This window comes from Malus domestica, chromosome 09, assembly GCF_042453785.1.
Source record: "Malus domestica chromosome 09, GDT2T_hap1".
In the NCBI taxonomy this organism is placed as follows: Eukaryota; Viridiplantae; Streptophyta; class Magnoliopsida; order Rosales; family Rosaceae; genus Malus; species Malus domestica.
Window position 1 is genome coordinate 35,140,393 of NC_091669.1, and position 19,924 is coordinate 35,160,316.

The 19,924-nt window shown below is 37.9% G+C and overlaps 1 protein-coding gene and 1 long non-coding RNA gene across 2 annotated transcripts; both read left to right on the forward strand.

Annotated features, from left to right (window-relative positions):
• Window positions 1-261: 261 nt before the first annotated feature.
• On the forward strand, window positions 262-714 carry LOC139187927 (protein NIM1-INTERACTING 1-like). Its single transcript, XM_070804552.1, has one exon. The coding sequence runs from the start codon at window positions 262-264 to the stop codon at window positions 712-714; it is 453 nt and encodes a 150-aa protein (XP_070660653.1).
• An 18,237-nt stretch (window positions 715-18,951) lies between these two features.
• Window positions 18,952-19,682, forward strand: LOC114826787 (uncharacterized). The gene is made up of 3 exons (XR_003775831.2): window positions 18,952-19,206; window positions 19,313-19,419; window positions 19,510-19,682. It is a non-coding gene; the product is annotated as an uncharacterized lncRNA (long non-coding RNA).
• The last annotated feature ends 242 nt before the right edge of the window (window positions 19,683-19,924 follow it).

Here is a 19,924-nt window from a genome sequence, read left to right on the forward strand (position 1 = left end):
AGCCGCTTATTCTCACAGCACAGCCGCTTATTCTCACAGCAGCTTTTTTTCAAAGCACAGCAATACCAAACCAGCCCTTAATCGGACAGCGGGGCTCGTTGTTAATTCATCGTATTACACTTTTACACGTACAAGGATGATGGTTTTTGGTGACCTTAACGTGATTACGTCATCAGTTTCCCTATATATATGTATATATGCATGTATGACTGCATAAGAAGAAAGATTAGAAAGCAGAAGAGTCAACAAAAGTTGCCAACCATGGAAAATAAGAAGAAGATTGGAGCCGATGATCAGGTGGATATTAAGGTCTGGAAACATCAGGATGATCAGGTGGATGAAGAGAGCGAGGAGATGGAAATTGAGAAGTTTTATTCATTGATTCGGAACTACCACGATGCTCGTAATCGTCTAAGATTAAGAAACGCACCACCGCCACCGCCGCAACAAGATCACAGTGATGGTCATGAAGTATTGTCGGAAAACAGCAAAAAGAGGAAAAAAACAATGAGTGAGGATGATGATGATTCAGCAGAAGGAGGTAATTGGGTACCAAGTTTTGAGGTGGAGGATTTTGCCAAAGAGGTGGAGTTTCGAGGACCTACGCCTTTACTGTTCCATTCTCTCTTTTCTTGTAATGATACTGCTACTACTGCTGATAAAAAACAAGATGATGGAGAGAACGAGTCTCTGGACTTGAAACTCACCCTGTAGACTGTAGGCTTGTAGCTAGTGTGTGTGATTTCCAAGTACATCTCTGTAATTAACTAATTAAAATTTCGTGTGTTAAATTTAGTGTTCTCAGTTCTTGCTGTGTAATTTGAATGTTAAAATTCAAATCATTAATTACTCTCCCCCCTGTAATATTAATCCAAGATAGATGAATGGGTTCTAGAGGGAAGTAGAAGAATTCCGACTCATGACTCATTTAGAAGTGCTTTTAAACAACTAAAAACGTTTTTGTTTGGAAGAAACACTAATTATGCGCTTCTTGCAAAAAGTACTTAATACATTTTCAGGATTTACTTGCATCTTTACCAATGATTGATTCCAAAAACACTATCATAAAAAACATTTCATTAAAAATACTTTCAAACACACTCACACTTGCTTAAGAAAACAGCAAAATGATTTTAGGTGGGGATAAATTGGGGGGCCATTTTATGCTGTTGGCGCCAGAAATGTTTGTTTTATGAATGAATCATCCTGCATGACATCCGGCAATCGTAAGTTTGTGACTACTTTTCTTTTGGGTAAATTACATAGTAATTGATTAGTCGATATTTTACTATATATTTTACCATATTCTTATTATCAATTTATTTGCTATTTTAGTAAAATTTTGATACTTTGATTTATGTTCTTAATGTAGGACATTCGACTTCTTTTGGAGCAAAAAGTATTTAAACAGATGAATTTTGAAATGATTCCAATTGGAGGATGTTCATGGACTTTCAAGATGATTGTGTCAAAATTCCAGATTTTTCTACCAAGCCGTTTGGCCATGGCGATGAAATTAAGGCCCAGCGTGCAGCTTTTCCAGATTGACGTTTTTGGACATTTTGGGTATTTTGGAGATTAAGATGACATATTTTGAGGATGATTCCTTCTGAGGATTTGTAGGGGACGTCTTCAGCTTTCAAAACAGACCTTTTGGGACCAAATCAGAGTTGATTTGGCTGGTCAAAAGACTAATTTTCTGAGAATTCCGAATTCTAGTTCAAATAGGAAACCTTTTATTTTCTGTTTTATTATTTAATTATGTTTCCTAGTTTTATTCTAAAACCTTTTACTAGGAGGATTTTAATTAGAGTAGTATAAATAAGGCTTGTTAGCCATTAGGGTTTTTTTTTTTTTTTTTTTTTTTACGCAACATCAGGGGAGAACGCATTTTGGCTTTAGAGAGCTTTTGAGGATTCAAGTTTATTTTCAAGGTGTTTTCTATCCATATTAATAATAATATTTTATTTTATGATTGTTCGTAACTAGTTTCGTTTGCTAGGGCAATGTCTTGATCCTTAGCAAAAATATGTAGTTTCTTTTCAATTTACTTATGATATTATGCATGCATGTTTTGAATTATTAATCACTGTTTTATACTATCTAATTGTCTCAATGATTGGACACCATTAGGATCTTTAGAAAAGTAATTTGATGCAATTTTGGTTGGAAGGTTCCCTGAAATTGGCGCTGGCTTCTTGTGGTTAATAATTGTAATTTCACTTAAGATGAACTACCACGTCTTAAGGCTTGCATGGTTTTTCAAAGGATTTTCATAAAATATAATGAGTCTTTCATGTTCAGATTTGATCCGAACGTCCGAACAAGTTGCATGTTAGATATACGTTCTATGTTGGAGGTTCCAAGTAGAATATAAATTAAGAAAACCTAACCTTCAAAATATGCATGTGTAATTCATAAGTAATTGGAAGAACTACATAAGATTGTTAAGGTGACGACGGAACCTTAGGCTTTTACAATTTACTTTTCAAAAACCGTTTTCTTTTAGTTTATTTTATTTTGTCACTTTATTTAATTATTTTCTATTAAATTCGTTTTTATTATTTGAAATCACAAAATCAACCTTTTTTCAAAACTTTGTTTTAAGTAATTAATTAAGATTTGATTTGATACAAATTATTCATTCAATCCCTGAGGAGAATGACTTTGCTAGAGCTGACTATAGTACAATTACCTTGTACTCATACAAGTATTTATAGTGTTTTTATCTCTACTTTTGTAGGTGGTAAAAACCCTATCAGTAACTTCTCAAGTTTGAGGTCTATTACAACCTCATACAACATCTTTAAAATATTTCACTTTCATACCTCATGTACTATTTTATTTCAAAATAATATATCCGTTAGATTTTCCAACCATTAGTTTGTTAAATGCTGACGTGGCTGCCACATTTGTGCAGATGTGGCTACCAGGTGGCAAAAAAATATTTTGTATACATTAAAAATATTATAATATTAACCCTATTTGAAAAAAAAAAACCCATTAAAAGTCATCGTCTTCATCTCCACCTAGCCGATGAGAACGCCGACGAGGATGAAAAAGAGGGCTGCTCAGGTCTGCGCCACCGCCCGTGGTCTCGACGAACTTAAACGAATGGCTAGCTTCTCACCCACGTGACTCGTCTGTCAAGCCAACCTCGTTTCTAAACCCAACCACTGGATTTCCCAACTGACTAAGTTCGCCTCGGAGCAGCAATCGAAATTGTACATCAGAATTGGCTCGCACAGGGAAGGCCTTCCCATGTTCTGATGTGTTCGCATATGAAACTTTACTGCCTTGAGGTGTTTGTGGATAGAGACCTATGGACTAGGTGGATTGAATTAGAAAAAGAAAAAAAAGAGCAAACCCAAGATCTTCCACCTCCAAGGCTTCAAAGCCATTTCCAACCGCATGCTAAAAATGCAGAGTCCCACCCCAACCTCAGCGTCTTCTTTACTGGGAAATTTCAGATTTTTTTAGTTTATGGTTCTGGGTTTTTCAGGGATTTGAACTGAAATGGGGTTTTCTGGGTTTTTGAGGATTCGAATCTCTTTATGCTGAAAGACCCAATTGGCGTTGAAATCGAGCAGAGATATGAACTACCCAACCGGCTTCATTGCATCATTAATGAGAAAGAAAAGTGACGAATTAGGTTTCCCTATTCAACCACAGAGGGTTTCGATTTTGACAAATCCGAGAAATTCCCAATTTCAAACCACGCCAAAATTGAATTGCTGGGTTACAATTGCTGCGATTGGTAGTGTGTGTGGGTGTGGTGTCGAAGGTTAATGGTGATGGAGGGACGTGTTGTTGGTGGTTATGGAAGATGAGGTTGATCGGAGAGAGATGAGGTGTGGATGGTGGAGGAGGAGATGATGGGTTAATCAGAGAGAGAAGGTGTCGAGTTGGGGGTGGGGTGGGGATGATTGATATATATATATATATATATATATTAAATAGGGTTAATATTATAATATTTTTAATGTATAAAAAATTATTTGTTTTGCCACGTGGCAGCCATGTCAGCATTTAACAGACCAATAGATGGAAAATTTAACAAAGGTATTATTTTGAAATAAAATAGTACGTGAGGTATGAAAGTGAAATGTTTTAAAGATGTTGTATGGAGTTGTAATAGACCTCAAACATGAGGGGTTACTATGTAATTTACCTTTTTCTTTTTAATTGTTAAAGAAAAAGAAAAAGAATAGACCAAAGAAAGAAAAAGAAAGTCGACAGGGAAAAAGAAGAGTAAATTGTAGCTATGGTCCCTTAACTTTAACTCAATTGGAGTAATGGTCTCTTAACTAAAAATTCATTACCATTGGTGCCTCAACTCATCAAAACGTGCAGTTATGATCCCTCAACTAAAAATCCATTACCATTGGTCCCTCAACTTTAATTCAACTGGAGAAATGGTCCCTTAACTTTAACCTAATTGTAGCAATGGTTCTTCCAACATAACTCGTTTTGACAAAAATTTTGACGTAGTTGAGGAAAATGACCATAATTACACACTTTGATGAGTTGAGGGACCCTAATTGTTTAAATAGTCATTGCAACATAACTTATTTTGACAAAATTTTGATGAAATTGATGAAAATGACTATAGCTACACATTTTGATAAGTTAAGGGACCAATGTTAATGGATTTTTACTTGAAGGACCATTGCTCCAATTTGATTAAAGTTGAGGGACCATTGCTCCAATTTACTCGAAAAAGAAAGAAAGAAAGAAAGAAAGCAAGAAAGAAAGAAATAAATGGTTACAAACGGCTTTAGCCCAACCAAAACATCATTGTCCCAACAGAGAAAAGAGGTTTTCTTTTCTAATTCGGAGAAACCCAACCACTACAAAACTACATATTTGCTCAACAAGGATACCTAATACCCGTTATATGATGTTACCATCTACATCTACTTGTAGTATAATGTGTGTTTTTAGGAAGTGGAATTGTACATGCGATTCATGTCCCACCAGCACCACCGCCAACACCACATCTGCTGATTCCACTACTACTGATTCCGATACTACTACTTCAACAACTTCGTCATTTCTCGAATACCCTCTTAGAACAAGTAAGTTTTTGAGCAGTGAAGAGCTCGAGCAACTCAAACTCCTCGAGGATTACAAGTACTACCAGGAATAGGAATCTGGGTCGATGTGGGTTCGGGTGATGAGGCCAGAGGAGTCACCGTCGGTTTGCTCGCCGAGTAGTTCGTGGAGTCGATGCTTTTGCCTTCTGGGTATGTGTCTGTGCTGGGCTACTTGGTTAAACAGTACTTGTTTGAAAGAATTAAGCTTCATCCCAACACCGCCACACTCATCGTGTTTTACAGAAGAAGAAAAGAAAAGGTCGCACTTGGTGCGATGGCAAGTGCCTTCGCCCATGAGCAGTAGGTCTCGGGTTCGAGACTTGGGAGCAGCCTCTCCATAAATGGGGGTAAGGCTAGCCGACATTCACCTTTCCCAGACCCTGCGTAAAGCGGGAGCCTTGTGCACTGGGTACGACCTTTTTAGGATTTCAGCTTGCTAACGTCATATAAGTTGGTCTCTGGGTCAGTCTGTTTTGGTCGTCGTATGACCTGGCTTGGGCTGAGTCCCAGCCTATTTGGATGAGCTAGAGGGGATTGGCTGGGTGCTTGCCTAAATGTCTCCGGTGGACTTGCTCTTAAGTGTTATTTAGTTGAACACCGTTGAACGTTGGTGGACTTCCTCACAAGCAAAGATCGTGTTTGGGTTAAAACTTAAACTTTGGGCTCAAAAGGGAGTTGGCCCAAGAGAATGACTAAGAGGAAAGGAGCCCAAAGCTTAGCCGAAGCCCAGAAGGCAGAAAATGCCTTCCCCCGACTAGGTGCAGATCATTTAAACCATTTGCTCACCTACCTAGAGACCAAGTGGTGTAGACCAGCCAGCTAATCAACCCAAAAGCACTTTACAGTGGCAGTACAAGTAAAAAGCTGATGAGTCATTGCCCTTCAAGCTGCATTCGGGCAAGATTAAAGCTACAGGAGGCCAAGCCAAACTGTCTATAAAAGAAGAAAGAGAAACAAGAGATAAGGACACTCAAACAACCAAACAAATACAAGCACAAACTCTGCTCAAACCAGATTTGCCTTCAACGAAGCTGTAATCAGCCCAAGCCTTTATCCCTTTCGGGATCAACCCTCACCAAAAGCCTTTGTAATAGCTCTGCTACCTTGTCCAAATCTGGCTGCAGTATTGATTTCCTTCTGTAAACTCATCTCCCTACCCCTCTTTCTAAGCTCTCAAACCCCTTGATAAATCACAAAAATAGGAAGTTGCAAGACGACAAGCCTTGCCCGACCCTCTTTGTTTTTGTCTTTTCATTCATTAGTCTAGTAATATGTTGTAGACGTCCATTTGTGTCCAAGTTATTTCTAACAAGTTGATGATTAAAAGACTCTTCAGTTCTTGAATTCGATTGGAATATGTATTCACAATTTGAATCAGATCTGAGTTCTAAACCCTCGGGCATATAAGATTGATCATTCAAAAGTCCTTGGTCTCAAAAAGAACCTTATGTGGACTTAACACATCCACGACAGTCTTTGATAACAAGAAGTCTGAAGTTACTTGGGGCGCAAGTAATCGACCTATTTCTTAGTTTTATTTTTGTTATATTATGATTATCGTAGAACGTTTGAGTATAGACGGAATTCTGATGGGAAGCCTCAAGGCCTATACCTAAGGCTTTACAAAGGCACATATTTGGATTCATTCTGCTATTCGGGCTCGGGTAATTAGAAGTATAATAGTCATAATACGTCTACAATCAATGAAACAAACATTATGTATTTGAGTACTGAGTTAGTTCTTGATGGGAAGCCTCAATGCCTAAACCTAAGGCCCCACAAAGGCACATTTCATAACTAAAACAGCTTCTCGGGTATATAGACAATTAAAACTCAACATCTGTTTTACATCTGTCATGCTAAAGATGGCAGTGGCATGCCTGAGCACCTAAAAGTTAATCTTGATTGTGAGCCTAAAGGCCTACACATAAGGCCCCACAAAGGCACCTTTCAAAGTTAACTTTGTCCTTCTCTTTCAGCCTTGCCCGACAAGCCTTGCCCGACAAGCTTTGCCCGACAAGCCAGCCAGTGAGCAGAAGCCCGACAGAAAGCATCAACCGACGCCAATCTCTCAGGGAGCTGTGTGCTCGTCCGCTAGGAAACATCCCCGACGGAAATTCTAGCCACGAACAGATCGCACACAACTTTCTCAAGACATATGATAACGTATGAATGAATGTTAGGTTTCAAAAACGTTTATTAAGTTGCTCTCAAAACAAAACGTAACATATGCTAAACCTCTTTTTTTGCTCTTAGATGCAATTATGAGTATTAGGTATATGCAGAAGGTGGTCTTGCGAATGATACAAACTTTGTTATTTGTAGGGATTGCAAGCCTCAATAATATGGGATTAATTACACCAACACTCTTTAAGATTTTTCATGTTTTCACAAAAACTCCTCATGTTAAAATTACACTAACATCATTTGAGGTTTTTTTTTAGGGTAGTAAATTTGTAAAAAAAATTTTATAAACTAAATGATAAGAAAGTTGATAATTGAATTATTACTTGAGCGTTGATAAATGTGTTTATTATTAAATATAACTAGTTGTGAGGCCAGGAATTGTCGGGGAGAGGGACGAAATATGAAAGAGTATAAGCCTTTACCTTTCTTTTTATCATGCTCCATAAAAATACATTCGATTGTGAAAACTCGTCAAACACTTTCACAGCCTCACTAATTTCTCCTCATTTGGAATAAATGCAATACATATTGAGTGCAACCTTGTCTTGTATCTTAACAAACCCATGAATGATTTTCTCATATGTGAGTGCTTTGATCTCACACACGCCTTCAGAGCAATGAGAATGGTGAAATTATCAAGCTTTTCCTCATTGCATCTTTACTCAGATTTCATGTTATGGAAGAGATACAAGGCATCTTCCCAACGAGTCTCTCTAGAGTAACTCATGAGCGTGGAATTCAAGAGAGAGGTAGTTAAGTAGGGTATTTTGTCAAACACCTTGCAGGCATGCCCAAGTGACTCATATAAGTATGCTTATTGGGCTCTTTTCCCTCAGTCAACATTGTATTAAGATACCTCTTGGTCATCATATACGGTTGTGGTGCATAATGACCTTAAATAGAGCCTCATAAGACTTGAAACTTTTCTACTTACCCATTTCCTTCATACTATCAAACAACTTAACATACTCTTGAATAATGATTGTCTTATCGTAGTCCTCATTAACGACGTGTTTTGAGTTTTTTTATCCCAGGACCAAAACGACATCATTTTGACCTAGGTATTTAAAAAAATAAAAAGCAGAAGAAGTAGTGAAGCATAAAACATAGAAGTAGCGTAGTAGCGCAACATATTTCTACATCAGTTTAGAGGACCAAATGGGCAAGATCCTCACTCTCAGTGCCGATTTCTAGTGACCAAAGAGGCGACCGCCCCTTCTTGTCCCCATATATCTTCACCTATGTTTATGACACATCATTTAATTTGCGAAGATTGTCTACAAATTTAGTCTTCCTAGCATTACTTTTTTTTTTAATATTACTATAAAGGGGTGAGGGAAGAGCTTGAAACTCTTTTATTCACAAAAGAAACATGGAAAGTCAAACTAACGTTTTTGTGACATTAAAAACATTGTTTTTAGTGTAACCAAATTGCACATGACACGAGTAGAAATGAAAGAACATTGTTTTTAAGTGTGAAACAATTGCAGATAACACGGGTGTACGAATCTTTGGATATATCATAATTCCAAATTTATAAAACGATATATTTACGTAAAGTGTTTGAGGAATAAATTGGTATCGAATTCGTCATTTAGCATTTACGAGATTCAAAGCTAGGGCTTTTCAATTACAAGTGAAAAGTTGTGAAAAAGAATACTATTAGATCGAAATACTAAGTGGCAGCATTAGTTCACTTAAAAAAGAATTGGATACCCCCATATGTGAGCTCGCTTGGATACATTAAAAAGGTTTAGTTCACTAAATAACCGGTGGAAGAAATCACTGTTCTCAATCTATCATAACATGATGACCAAGATGTTTGTTTTTCCCACAAACTCCTAAATGGAAGAAATCAGGTACAGATGAAAAGGACAATGATGAGATGGGCATTGAGCTGCTCCATTAATGCAGGAAAGCATTTATCATCAGGATACAAATAGAGCAAGGAAAAATGATATATTAGGTGATGAAATACCTTGGGACAAGCAAGAGGTACTACACTTCTGCTATGAATCTATTAAGCCGCAGCCAGCTTTTGGGGGTAAAGGGAACCTCAATAAAATTATCAGGGTCACACCAGTTTCTCTTAGCGGGGAAGGGGCAACATATACCTGTCAAGGTTTAGGGTTTAGGGCAGTTTACTCTTTTGCTACATGGATGGAACGTAATATATGATGTTAATAACTGTGGATGTACTACATTCCTTTATCGTTAGGAGGATTAACTCCAGCAAGGTTCAAATGAGATTTCCTGCAAACAAACAAATGATAGTTAGTTGGTGATCATTGGTGGGAACTGTTCTTTCTGTACCAACATGGAAAGAAGAAACGAACGGAAGGAAATACGGTTGGATCAAAATATGATTCTGGAAGGAAATAATGGATCTAATTTTTCTGTATATGTATGTGCATCAGGATCAAAAATCCGCCTGCAGGAATATTATCAAGTGTACAATGGACAATATCACTGAGGACATCTTGGTGAATGAGCCCTGAGATCATTTGTCAGCCTATGTATGCTGATCGGTACGGAATATAACAAAGCTGCCCAGCAGCATTGAAATTTGGCACAACAGAGGTGACAACAAGGAGGATCAATCTAACCAATGGCTTAAGAAATGAGGGCAGAGAAAGCAGAGCGCAAAGGCGACATCATATCTGCAGCATTTGTTTAATAGCAAAGGAATAATTTCTAAAGTAATTATTAAAGTAAGCAAACAAAAGAAAAATAGAGCAGTTTCATTTCATAGAATGAATAAGTATTTCATACACTAGTAACCAGAAGTAGAAATAATCAAATACGCAAACAAAGTAAAGAATCTTAAAGAACAGAGAGATGATTTCTATCTTAATATTCCTCTTCTCATTTACTTTTCACAACTTATCTTTACACTTACATTTCGATATATATATATAGTTAAGGCTATGTACCAAAATATCTATGACAGCCTGTAAACACAACCACCTAACTAAACTATACAGATGTAATAATACAGTTATAACAAGAATGATTTTCTAACTAAAATTATATGAATTGTTATGACGTGGCATCTTTATCTTTACACCCCCTCAAGCTGAGCGTGGAGAGACTAGGAGTTCCAAGAGAGAGCTATATCTGGTGTAATCATCTACTAACAACAGATAATACTGAAAACCACTCACAGAAGGCACAGGGGCAGGTCCCCATACATCACAATGAATTAAAGCTAAACTATGAGGAGTTGATGACGTAGCAGGAGAAAATGACAGTTTATGATTCTTAGCAATGGAACAATCTGAGCAGAAGAAGTCAACTGAGGATTTACCATGCAGTGCAAGACGATTACTAGAGATTACTTTCCGAAAAATAGTAGAGGAGGGATGACCCAATCGACTGTGCCAAATCTTCACTGGAGCTTTAATACTGACGAATGCTGATGAAGAAACAGAAGGAAAGCTTTGCAAAGGATAGGAGCCATCTCTAACTGGTCCCCGCAAAAGCATCTTCCCCGTAGAACGATCCTTTACAGAGGATCCATCAGAATCAAGAGTTAATGAACATGAATTGTCATTAACAAATTGAAAAGCAGACAATAAGTTGTGCTTCATTTGAGGAACATGAAGTACATTGTTCAATTTAAAGGAATGATGAGGAGCATGTAACAAAGAGGAACCAGTATGAGTGATGGGAAGACCTTTACCATCACCAATGTAGACTTTATCTTCACCAGTATAAGGAGATGGAGACGAGATGTTGGAGATGTCATTGGTTATGTGAGAAGTTGCTCCAGAATCAATGAGCCAGGAAGGAGAAGAGGACTTGGATTGATAGCGCGCACACATTGCAGCAAGCTTTGCTGGAGGGATTTTACCAGAAATATCTGGATTCATGCGATCAAAGCAATCGATTGCCTCATGACTTGGATTCCCACAGATCTGGCAGGAATTACGAGCACCCGATGAAAATGAACCACGAGAGGAGGAAGGATGACCACGATTGGATCCAGAAGTGAAGCCATGAGTGTAGTTGCCCCGATGATTGCCTCTGTGTCCTTGATTATTAGAAAATCGATTATTCCGGCCACGATAAGAGTTATACCGAGAAGAGTTATGGAGAGGAGTCTGTTGAGCAGCCAAGGCCTGAGGTGGTGTAGGAAGAAGAGGCGGTGAAGCGTGAACCGAGAGAGCATGAAACGGTTCAGTAGGTGCAGAAGAGGCAAGTTGCTTTCGTCGATTCATGGAAAGCTCCTTGGTGAGTAATAATCCATGCAACTCATCAAGAGAAGTGGAAGAGAGACGAAGCATGATGGAGTCGATGAAGGATTCGAACTCATCAGGAAGACCAGCCAGTGTAGCAGCAATTAGATCTCGATCTGAAATCGAAGCGCCTGCTGCAGTGAGGGAATCTGAAATTTCTTTGATCTGCTGCAGATAATCCGCCATGGATTGAGAGTGCTTTTGAATACACTGAAGGCGAGAACGAAGCTGATGAATGTGCGCATCAGAAACACCACCGAAGCGCTGCTCAAGTTTAAGCCACAGATCTCTGGAAGACGAAACGCCGACAGTGAAGGGAATGACTTCTTCAGAGAGTGTGGAATTGAACCAGATGAGAAGATTCTGATCTTTCTCATACCAACTCTCGAAAGCAGGATTGATCGATCGATCTGGTAGAAATGGTGCCGGACAGGGCTCAGTGCCATCAATGAGTCCGAGAAGCTTGTACCGGCGAATAATAGGGGCAAAGAGAGCACACCATGGTAGGTAATTCGAACGCTTGAGCTTGATCGGCACCATGCTGCCGATGTTCTGAATCGTGAGAGAAGCGTACGAATTTGACAAATTAGGGTTTGGAAAAGAGGAATTGGGATTCAGAGTCGGAGAAGAGGAACCAGTAGGCGACGCCATCAGATAACAAGAAGCAAGATCCAAGATGCGAGATCGAAGAACAACACTGGTAATATCTCACAGATCGAAGATGAGTTGAGTGAACAGAGACGAGAGCACGGCGGAAGAGAGGATGATCGAAGAGAGCCGTGAGGCGGTGGCGATTGATACCATAAAGAATCTTAAAGAACAGAGAGATGATTTCTATCTTAATATTCCTCTTCTCATTTACTTTTCACAACTTATCTTTACACTTACATTTCGATATATATATATAGTTAAGGCTATGTACCAAAATATCTATGACAGCCTGTAAACACAACCACCTAACTAAACTATACAGATGTAATAATACAGTTATAACAAGAATGATTTTCTAACTAAAATTATATGAACTGTTATGACTTGGCATCTTTATCTTTACAAAGGGACCGTTTTAAATTGGGAAAGTGAAAATAACTTAAAATAGTTTTTGGTTTTTGTCTTTTCAATTTTCATTTTGTGTCATTTGCTCAACAAGGTATCTGACATGATTTAGGTCTGGTTTGGTACTGAGGTGATTATGAAAAAAGCTGGTATAAAAAAAAACTAGGAGTATTTTTGTGTTTGGTAAACATTCAGCTTCAACTTTTTTTCACAGTTTTTGGTGAAAAAAAAGCCAAAAACAAGAAGCTGCAAAACCCAGCTTTGAAAAACCGACTTTTTTTCACATCTGTTTTACATAAAAGTTTACCAAACACTATAATACTGCTTTTTTTTTTCAAAAACGTTTTTACAAAAAAGTTTACCAAACACTCTACAACTTTATTTCACAGCCGTTTATTCTCACAGCATAGCAGAAGTAGCTTTTTTTCAAAGCACAGCAATACCAAACCAACGCTTAAAAAACTCATAATACTTTATACTTCTCCATAAGGAGGTATTTAAAGAAAACAGGGTAAATCAATCCTAACTGAAAATAACTAAAAACCAGGAAATAAATAAATGCTAACTGAACAAGCAAACATAATTCCACAAGGCCAAGAAAACCTGGATATTATTTCCTCCTAACCGTAACTTAGGAGCTAACTTAGATAATAAAATATAATCTCATACTTTATTATATTTATATTATTCAACATCATTTTTCTCCATATCGGCTCTTAAAGTAACCAAAACATTAGGGATAATAGAATTTCTCTTAATTCCGTCCAGTACTCACTGCTTCTGCTTCAATCAATTTGCCATAGTCTTGCACTAACACCAAGCTGCTTCCGCCTCAAATTGCCGTAATTATTTAGGGAAATCAGGCTCCCAGTATAACTGATGATAGTCCAATTCTGCACTAACATTGGACACTCCACGAGCTTTGTAGAAACAGTACTGCCTCTTAGATCAAGAAAGAATGCAGTACTGTTGTTCTGAGGCTTCCTGCAGGAGATCAATTCTTTGAAAAATATACCATGTTCCCATTCACCACATCTGTCCATTGGACACTCACAACATCTTAGATATCTTGCAAGTTCGGTATTTTTGCAGTATTGTTTCACCCACTCTTTGTTATTGAAATTTTTCAACACCCAAATGTCAATATGCATATCTGACCAAGCATCCAATGGCCAGGCATCCTCTATGATTAAGCAAATTCAAGTAAGGCAGAAACCATTGCTTCATAAGGGCGGATGAGGAATCCAATAGAACTCCTCTTTCTTGAAATCAAAAGAAATTATATTGCTAGTTTCTCCCATTGCTGTAATTCTCGTCCCCAACTGATCACCCAATGCATATCCCCATATGCAGATACGTTCTTGTGACTTAATCCTTCACAAGGAGGAACTGAGCTTATCTCTCGCCAAGTGCTTGTTCCCAATACAAGAATTTGGGCCACCAGGTTTTTGGGAAATGGTTTCCCACAGACACGAAGAATCTTGTAGGTGTTTGTTATATTATCAAATCCCATAGCATACCAATCGAAGAACGCATGACCTCTATGATAGGATGGTGAGGCTGGCACTTGGACATTACTGGTTGGGAGCATAAGAACTTCTCCCTTAAGTGGATTTAATAAGAACCATCGACCTCCATACTTGATGTCTTTAAACCAGACCAAGTTGCAGAAAACAAAATGTACATTGTACCTATTCGTATGGTTGGTTAAGATCTCAGATGCAATTCCATGGTTTCTCAGTTTCAAGGCGTTTTCATTGACATTGTAATCCAGTGAGCACAAAGGCTTGAAGTTGAAAAAGCATCCAGGGAGTGGGGATTTAACAAGAAGCATAAGTTGAGGTACTTCAGCAGCATTGTTGGTAGCAGTAAGTAAACGTTGCATGTACATTGTAACAAAAGCAGGATTGTCAACCATGTTCTTCAACAGCTTAGAGACACTTCGAAGGACTGAGGTTGCGGGCAGTCTCAAAATGATGTCTATAAGGATGTTGATGTCCAGATCCATCAGCTTAGCATTGTTGTTGCTGCAGCGTCCTTTTATCTTGGTCCCGCACATCTCCAATCCGGTTGGGATTGGGTGCTTATGTTGGACTAGGACTTGAGATATAACGGCATCCTAAAAGAAACAAAGATCGAACATTACAACTATAATTTCGGAACGGTGGGTTGGGATGACTAGCATTAAACGAAAATTATGATACATAGGCATAGCAATCACCTTTCTTGTATGCTCGTCGGACTCGCAAGTACACCCGCAAACAGGTCATGTTTGCCGTGTTCATGTCATTTTTGTGCTAAACCGTTATCTTAACAGATAGCGTCCTGTTAACCCATTAAGCTAACAGATTGAAGAATTCAAATTCTAATTAAAAAAAATACTAAATGATATTCCTCTCTAAACTATATTAAGGGGAGGGGAAAGGGTTTATACTCGAGACAGAGTGCAATGAAAAGGAAGGCCGTAACCATTAGGGCAATCCATCATTTTCCGGAAGGGAGAGATAATATTTAAAAAAAATATATATATATATATATACATATATATATATGCTAGATTGCCTAATCCTAACAGACACAGTAACACATGCGATATCAAATTTGAGATTATTGAATTGTGAACAAATCAATAATCATAAGGTGTGCTTGCTACTAGTGACCAAAAACATGAGAAATTTTTAGTTGTGACGGAAATATAAGTGGTACACCACATGTTTTAATAGGAGTGGTAAGAAATTTATTTTTTAAGTAATTAACGTTTTAGCACACATATCCCACAATTTGAATAGTAACATGTGGTGTATCATCTGTATACCGATCACACTGAAAAATCTTTCCAGAGACAGAGAGGAGTACCTTCAATCTTAAATCTTAAATCTTAAATCATGTATGTGCAGATGGATGGATCATGGAGGTGGAAAAGTCACCTTATATTTCACCAAATTCGCCAATTCTGCTCCCATCTCCTTCCAGGAGCAGGAGGAGCAGGAGCAGGAGGAAGAGGCAGCTGATTCAGTTGTCTCGCTGTCGCTGGATGTTTCGACTCGGACTCCGAGGATGGTTCCAGAGATTTGTTGTCCCTTGTCCATGTCCTATCTCAAGATTGCTTGATGTTTGAATGCTTCAGATTACCCTCTGACTTCGGTCTCCAGATTACTCGCCTCTTCTGATCTATTTTTTGTTGTCAAATAAGTACTCTTTTAAATGGGTATTAATCAAATATCGCCAAATATTAGCCTTTAATTTTAAAATTATCAGTTTTTTTTTATAAATTTTTTAAAATCAAATTGTTATAAATCTTGTATTTAAGTATGATGGTGTAACATTTTCCCAACTAAAGTGAATCTTCAAAAGAAAGGTGTGGGAGTGGAGTTGGCGTGTGGGGTATACCATGGAGAGGAAGAGGCTGCGGAACATGTGCTGCTTACTTGTTCTTTTGCCAGAGCGGTATGATTCAGTTCTCCGGTTGTCTGGGAATACCCCTTTTTGCTTAAGGAGTGGCTGCTTGAGGTGCTTGAGCGGATGGGAGGTGGATTTCAAAATGGCATGCATGATCATGTGGGGTATTTAGCAAGAAAGGAACTCAAGAGTGTGGCGGGGTTCTCATGTTCTGCCAATGGTTGTTTGGCAGAGAGTTTCTTCTTGGTTGGCTGCCTTTTCATGAGGCCAATTGATGCAGGACAAGCCAAGGGTTCTTGGGGAGACGGGGGATGATAACTTGGGAGTCATTCAACTAGGGGCAACGGAGCTCGCTCACGTCGCTAATCGTAGATTTGCTCACACGATCAAGCCAAATACTTGATTGGGGAAGGAGAAATCACTCACTTTAATTGCACAAATCATTCAAGCCTTCCTAAACATACATATGGAGTCCTTTAAATAGAGAGATTACAAACATTAGTAGAATAAATACTTATTACTAACGATTATAGTTACTAGAAACTTAATAAAACAAAGCTTTGAAATATGAAAAGCCACAAACAATCAAATTTAATATAAAAATTATATTAATGTCGTACATTGCATCATACTCCTCTTCTCGAAAAAAACTCGTCCTCGAGTTTTCAAGTGACTTTTGGTTTTCCCTCTATCTTTTGGAAGGCCTTTCAAACTTTTCCATAACAGGTACAATGGCACAAGAAATTTACGAGTGTTCGAAGTCTTGATCCATACTCTTTCTTCAAATAGATAAGCTCGAAATGGCAAATGACTCCGATGGTAAGCAATGCTTCTCTTCTTCAAAGGCTTTCTTCTAACCAAATCATCATGATAAAGAAATTTATCCCACATATAATCATGAATATCAAAGTAAGGAGTTTTTGCCCAATGTAGAAGTTGTGCATTAATTAAGTCTGAATTTACCACCTCACTCATAAACCGTAAAGTTTCCTTCACATCCACAATCTTTACTTGGTGCTCAATATTCAAGAAACTACCTTCAAGAATCTCATTGATCACGTGAATAACAATATCATCTTCTAAGAAATTATACAAACTTGAGGAGTATAACTTGCTTACCTCACTACCATCCTCATCAACTTCATTCACAAAACGATTATTGACTTCGTCTTCCTCAATGTACTCATCATAAATTGGTGGGAAATTCCAATCGACGAAATTAGTTTCTTCGACAGTGTGCTCTTCAAACAGATTGTAAATCACAGCCATGGTCTTCAATCGCAGCGGACAACCTACTCTGATACCACTTGATGCAGGACAAGCCAAGGGTTCTCGAGGATATGGGGGATGATAACCTGGAAGTCACTCAACTAGGGGCAACGGAGCTCGCTCACGTAGCTAATCGTGGATTCACTCACACGACCAAGCCAAATGCTTGATTGGGGAAGGAAAAATCACTCACTTCAATTGCACAAAGCCAAATATATTTTAATTCATTCAAGTCTTCCTAAACATACATATGGAGTCCTTTAAATAGAGAGATTACAAACATTGGTAGGATAAATACTTATTACTAACGGTTATAGTTACTAGAAATCTAATAAAACATATCCTTGAAATATGAAAAACCACAAACAATCAAATTTAATATAAAAACTATATTTAATGTCGTGCATTGCATCACCAATAGTAAACCAACAAGGACGGGGGGTCTCCCCACCCCATGGTGGACTCCCCCCAATCACGGGTGGGTTAAAATTAATACGGATGGGGCGTTGAATGTTCATGCCAAGCTGGGTGGTGTGGGGATGGTGATTCGGGACTGGAGGAGAGGTTTCTTGACGGTAGGGGAGCATCAATTCCCAGGCGTTACCTCAGTACCGATTCTGGAGCTGTATGTTGTGAGATATGGCTTGCAGATGGCTCAGCAGCAAGGTTTTCAACAAGTCGTGGTGGAGAGCAACTCCATGAAGGCCATTGCAACTCTTAATATGATCCATTCAAATTCATCCGCAATTGGTATGATAGCAGATGATAAAATGCAGTTGGCTTCTACTTTCTCTATCGTGAGGTTTATTCATGTCTCCCGTTTATGTAATGGTGTTGCACAGTCTTGCGAAGTTTGCTTTGTCTAGTAGCAATAATTTAGTTTGGTTTGAAGAGCCTCCTACTCTTATTTAGGAGCTTCTACTCCAAGACCTATGTAACTCTTCATGAGTTTGTTTATTAATATATCGCTTAAAAAAAAAGTATGATTGTGTAAATCTTAAATTTTTTATACTAGTTATTCTTCCTTATTATGACCTGTATTTTTTTCTCTCTTATTACTATAAATAAAGGCACTGCGTAGGAGAAATAACATATCATCTACACACCCCTACAAACACATATCTTCCTACTCTCTCTCTCGTGCCCCCTTTCTCTATTGTCAGATTAAAATAAGCCACAACACGTTATTCGCATGCTTCTACCACTTAGAAATGTGACGTGGAAATTATTCATCTTCAATAAGGGGAATATTACGTATGAATTATTCTTAATTGATTAAATTTTGGTTTTCTTGTATTCATATACTTTTATTGCTTCAATTTATTTTTCTTAGAACGTGATACAAGCTTCGGAGATGGAAAGTCAAAATTAAAGAAATAATTTTCTGCGTCAAACCAGTTCATCAATATCATCACGCAATCAAGTTCTTCTAAAACAACGGTTTTTATCTCGATATTTTTGCAACCCTGATAGCATAAACATTCACTATAATGCATGACCAAACTTTACGATTTATGAATTTTAAATTCTACATAAATTGTGTATGCATTATATCCATAATATTGTGAAATTATGTGAATTGATATTGTATGGAATTATATTGATTAGTATTAAATTATATATGCATATTTGAATTTTGAAAATTAAAAAAAAATATATATATATATATATATATATATATATATATATATATAAACCACGATTTCGTTGAAAACCCCTCCCACTGAGCGAGTCGCGGCCGTTGAATCGCCAAGCCGCCGAGCCCAGCATACCAGGCTAGCAGCCTGAGCCACTGGAGGCGAGCCAACCCACGAAGCCAACAGCTCCACACCCTGGAACCCAGAACCCACGATGTCGTTTCGACATCGTCCACCCCCAAACCCGACGCCATCATCGGCGTCGCCACTGATCTTTTGACAAAAAAGAAAAGTCAGATGTAGATCCTGATGAGCATGTGTTTGGTAAACCTTTAACATGAACATTTTAATACATTAGATTTTGATTTTTTTTTTTTTTTTTTTGGCTTCTTGGACTAATTGACCATCAATTGGTTTTCTTTTTTGCAAGATTTGCATCTTCGCAATCTAATATTGAAAAAGGAAGCGTAGAAAGATTTAAATATTCTGGAAATGCTCAAAGGAGATCGTAACAAAAGCATTGATTGGATGGTTGAGGTAAACTCTGCGTTTATATGCTTTTCCCAAATTCTGCGTCCTTTTCCAATTCCCGTACAAAAGATAAATGGGTTTTGTGCAATTTTGCAGATGCAAGCCAAAAGCAGACTGAAGGATGCTACCGTATTTCTGGCAATAAATACCTGGACAACTATCTGTGTTCGAATTTTGATCCGGCAATATTTCTTTTCCCTTTTACTATTTTGTGTAAGAAATATATTGTTTTCAAAATTTGATTAGATTTTTTATTATTTATTTTAGAATCTAAAGCCTGACTGGGAGCTAGCTACTACGAGTGGCTTGCTTGTCAATTTCTTCAAAACTTGAAGAAATTGATTTTCCTCGCTGTCTGGTAGCCTAATTCCTCTTGCTCTATCTTGCACAATAATGAGAATGGCACTTTCCAAACTCTGGAGAAATCAAGGTCCTCATGGCATTAGCGTGGGCGATCGAATGGATTACTCCATGGGACTTTGTTCAGGCACGTGTCAAAAACCCAAACCTA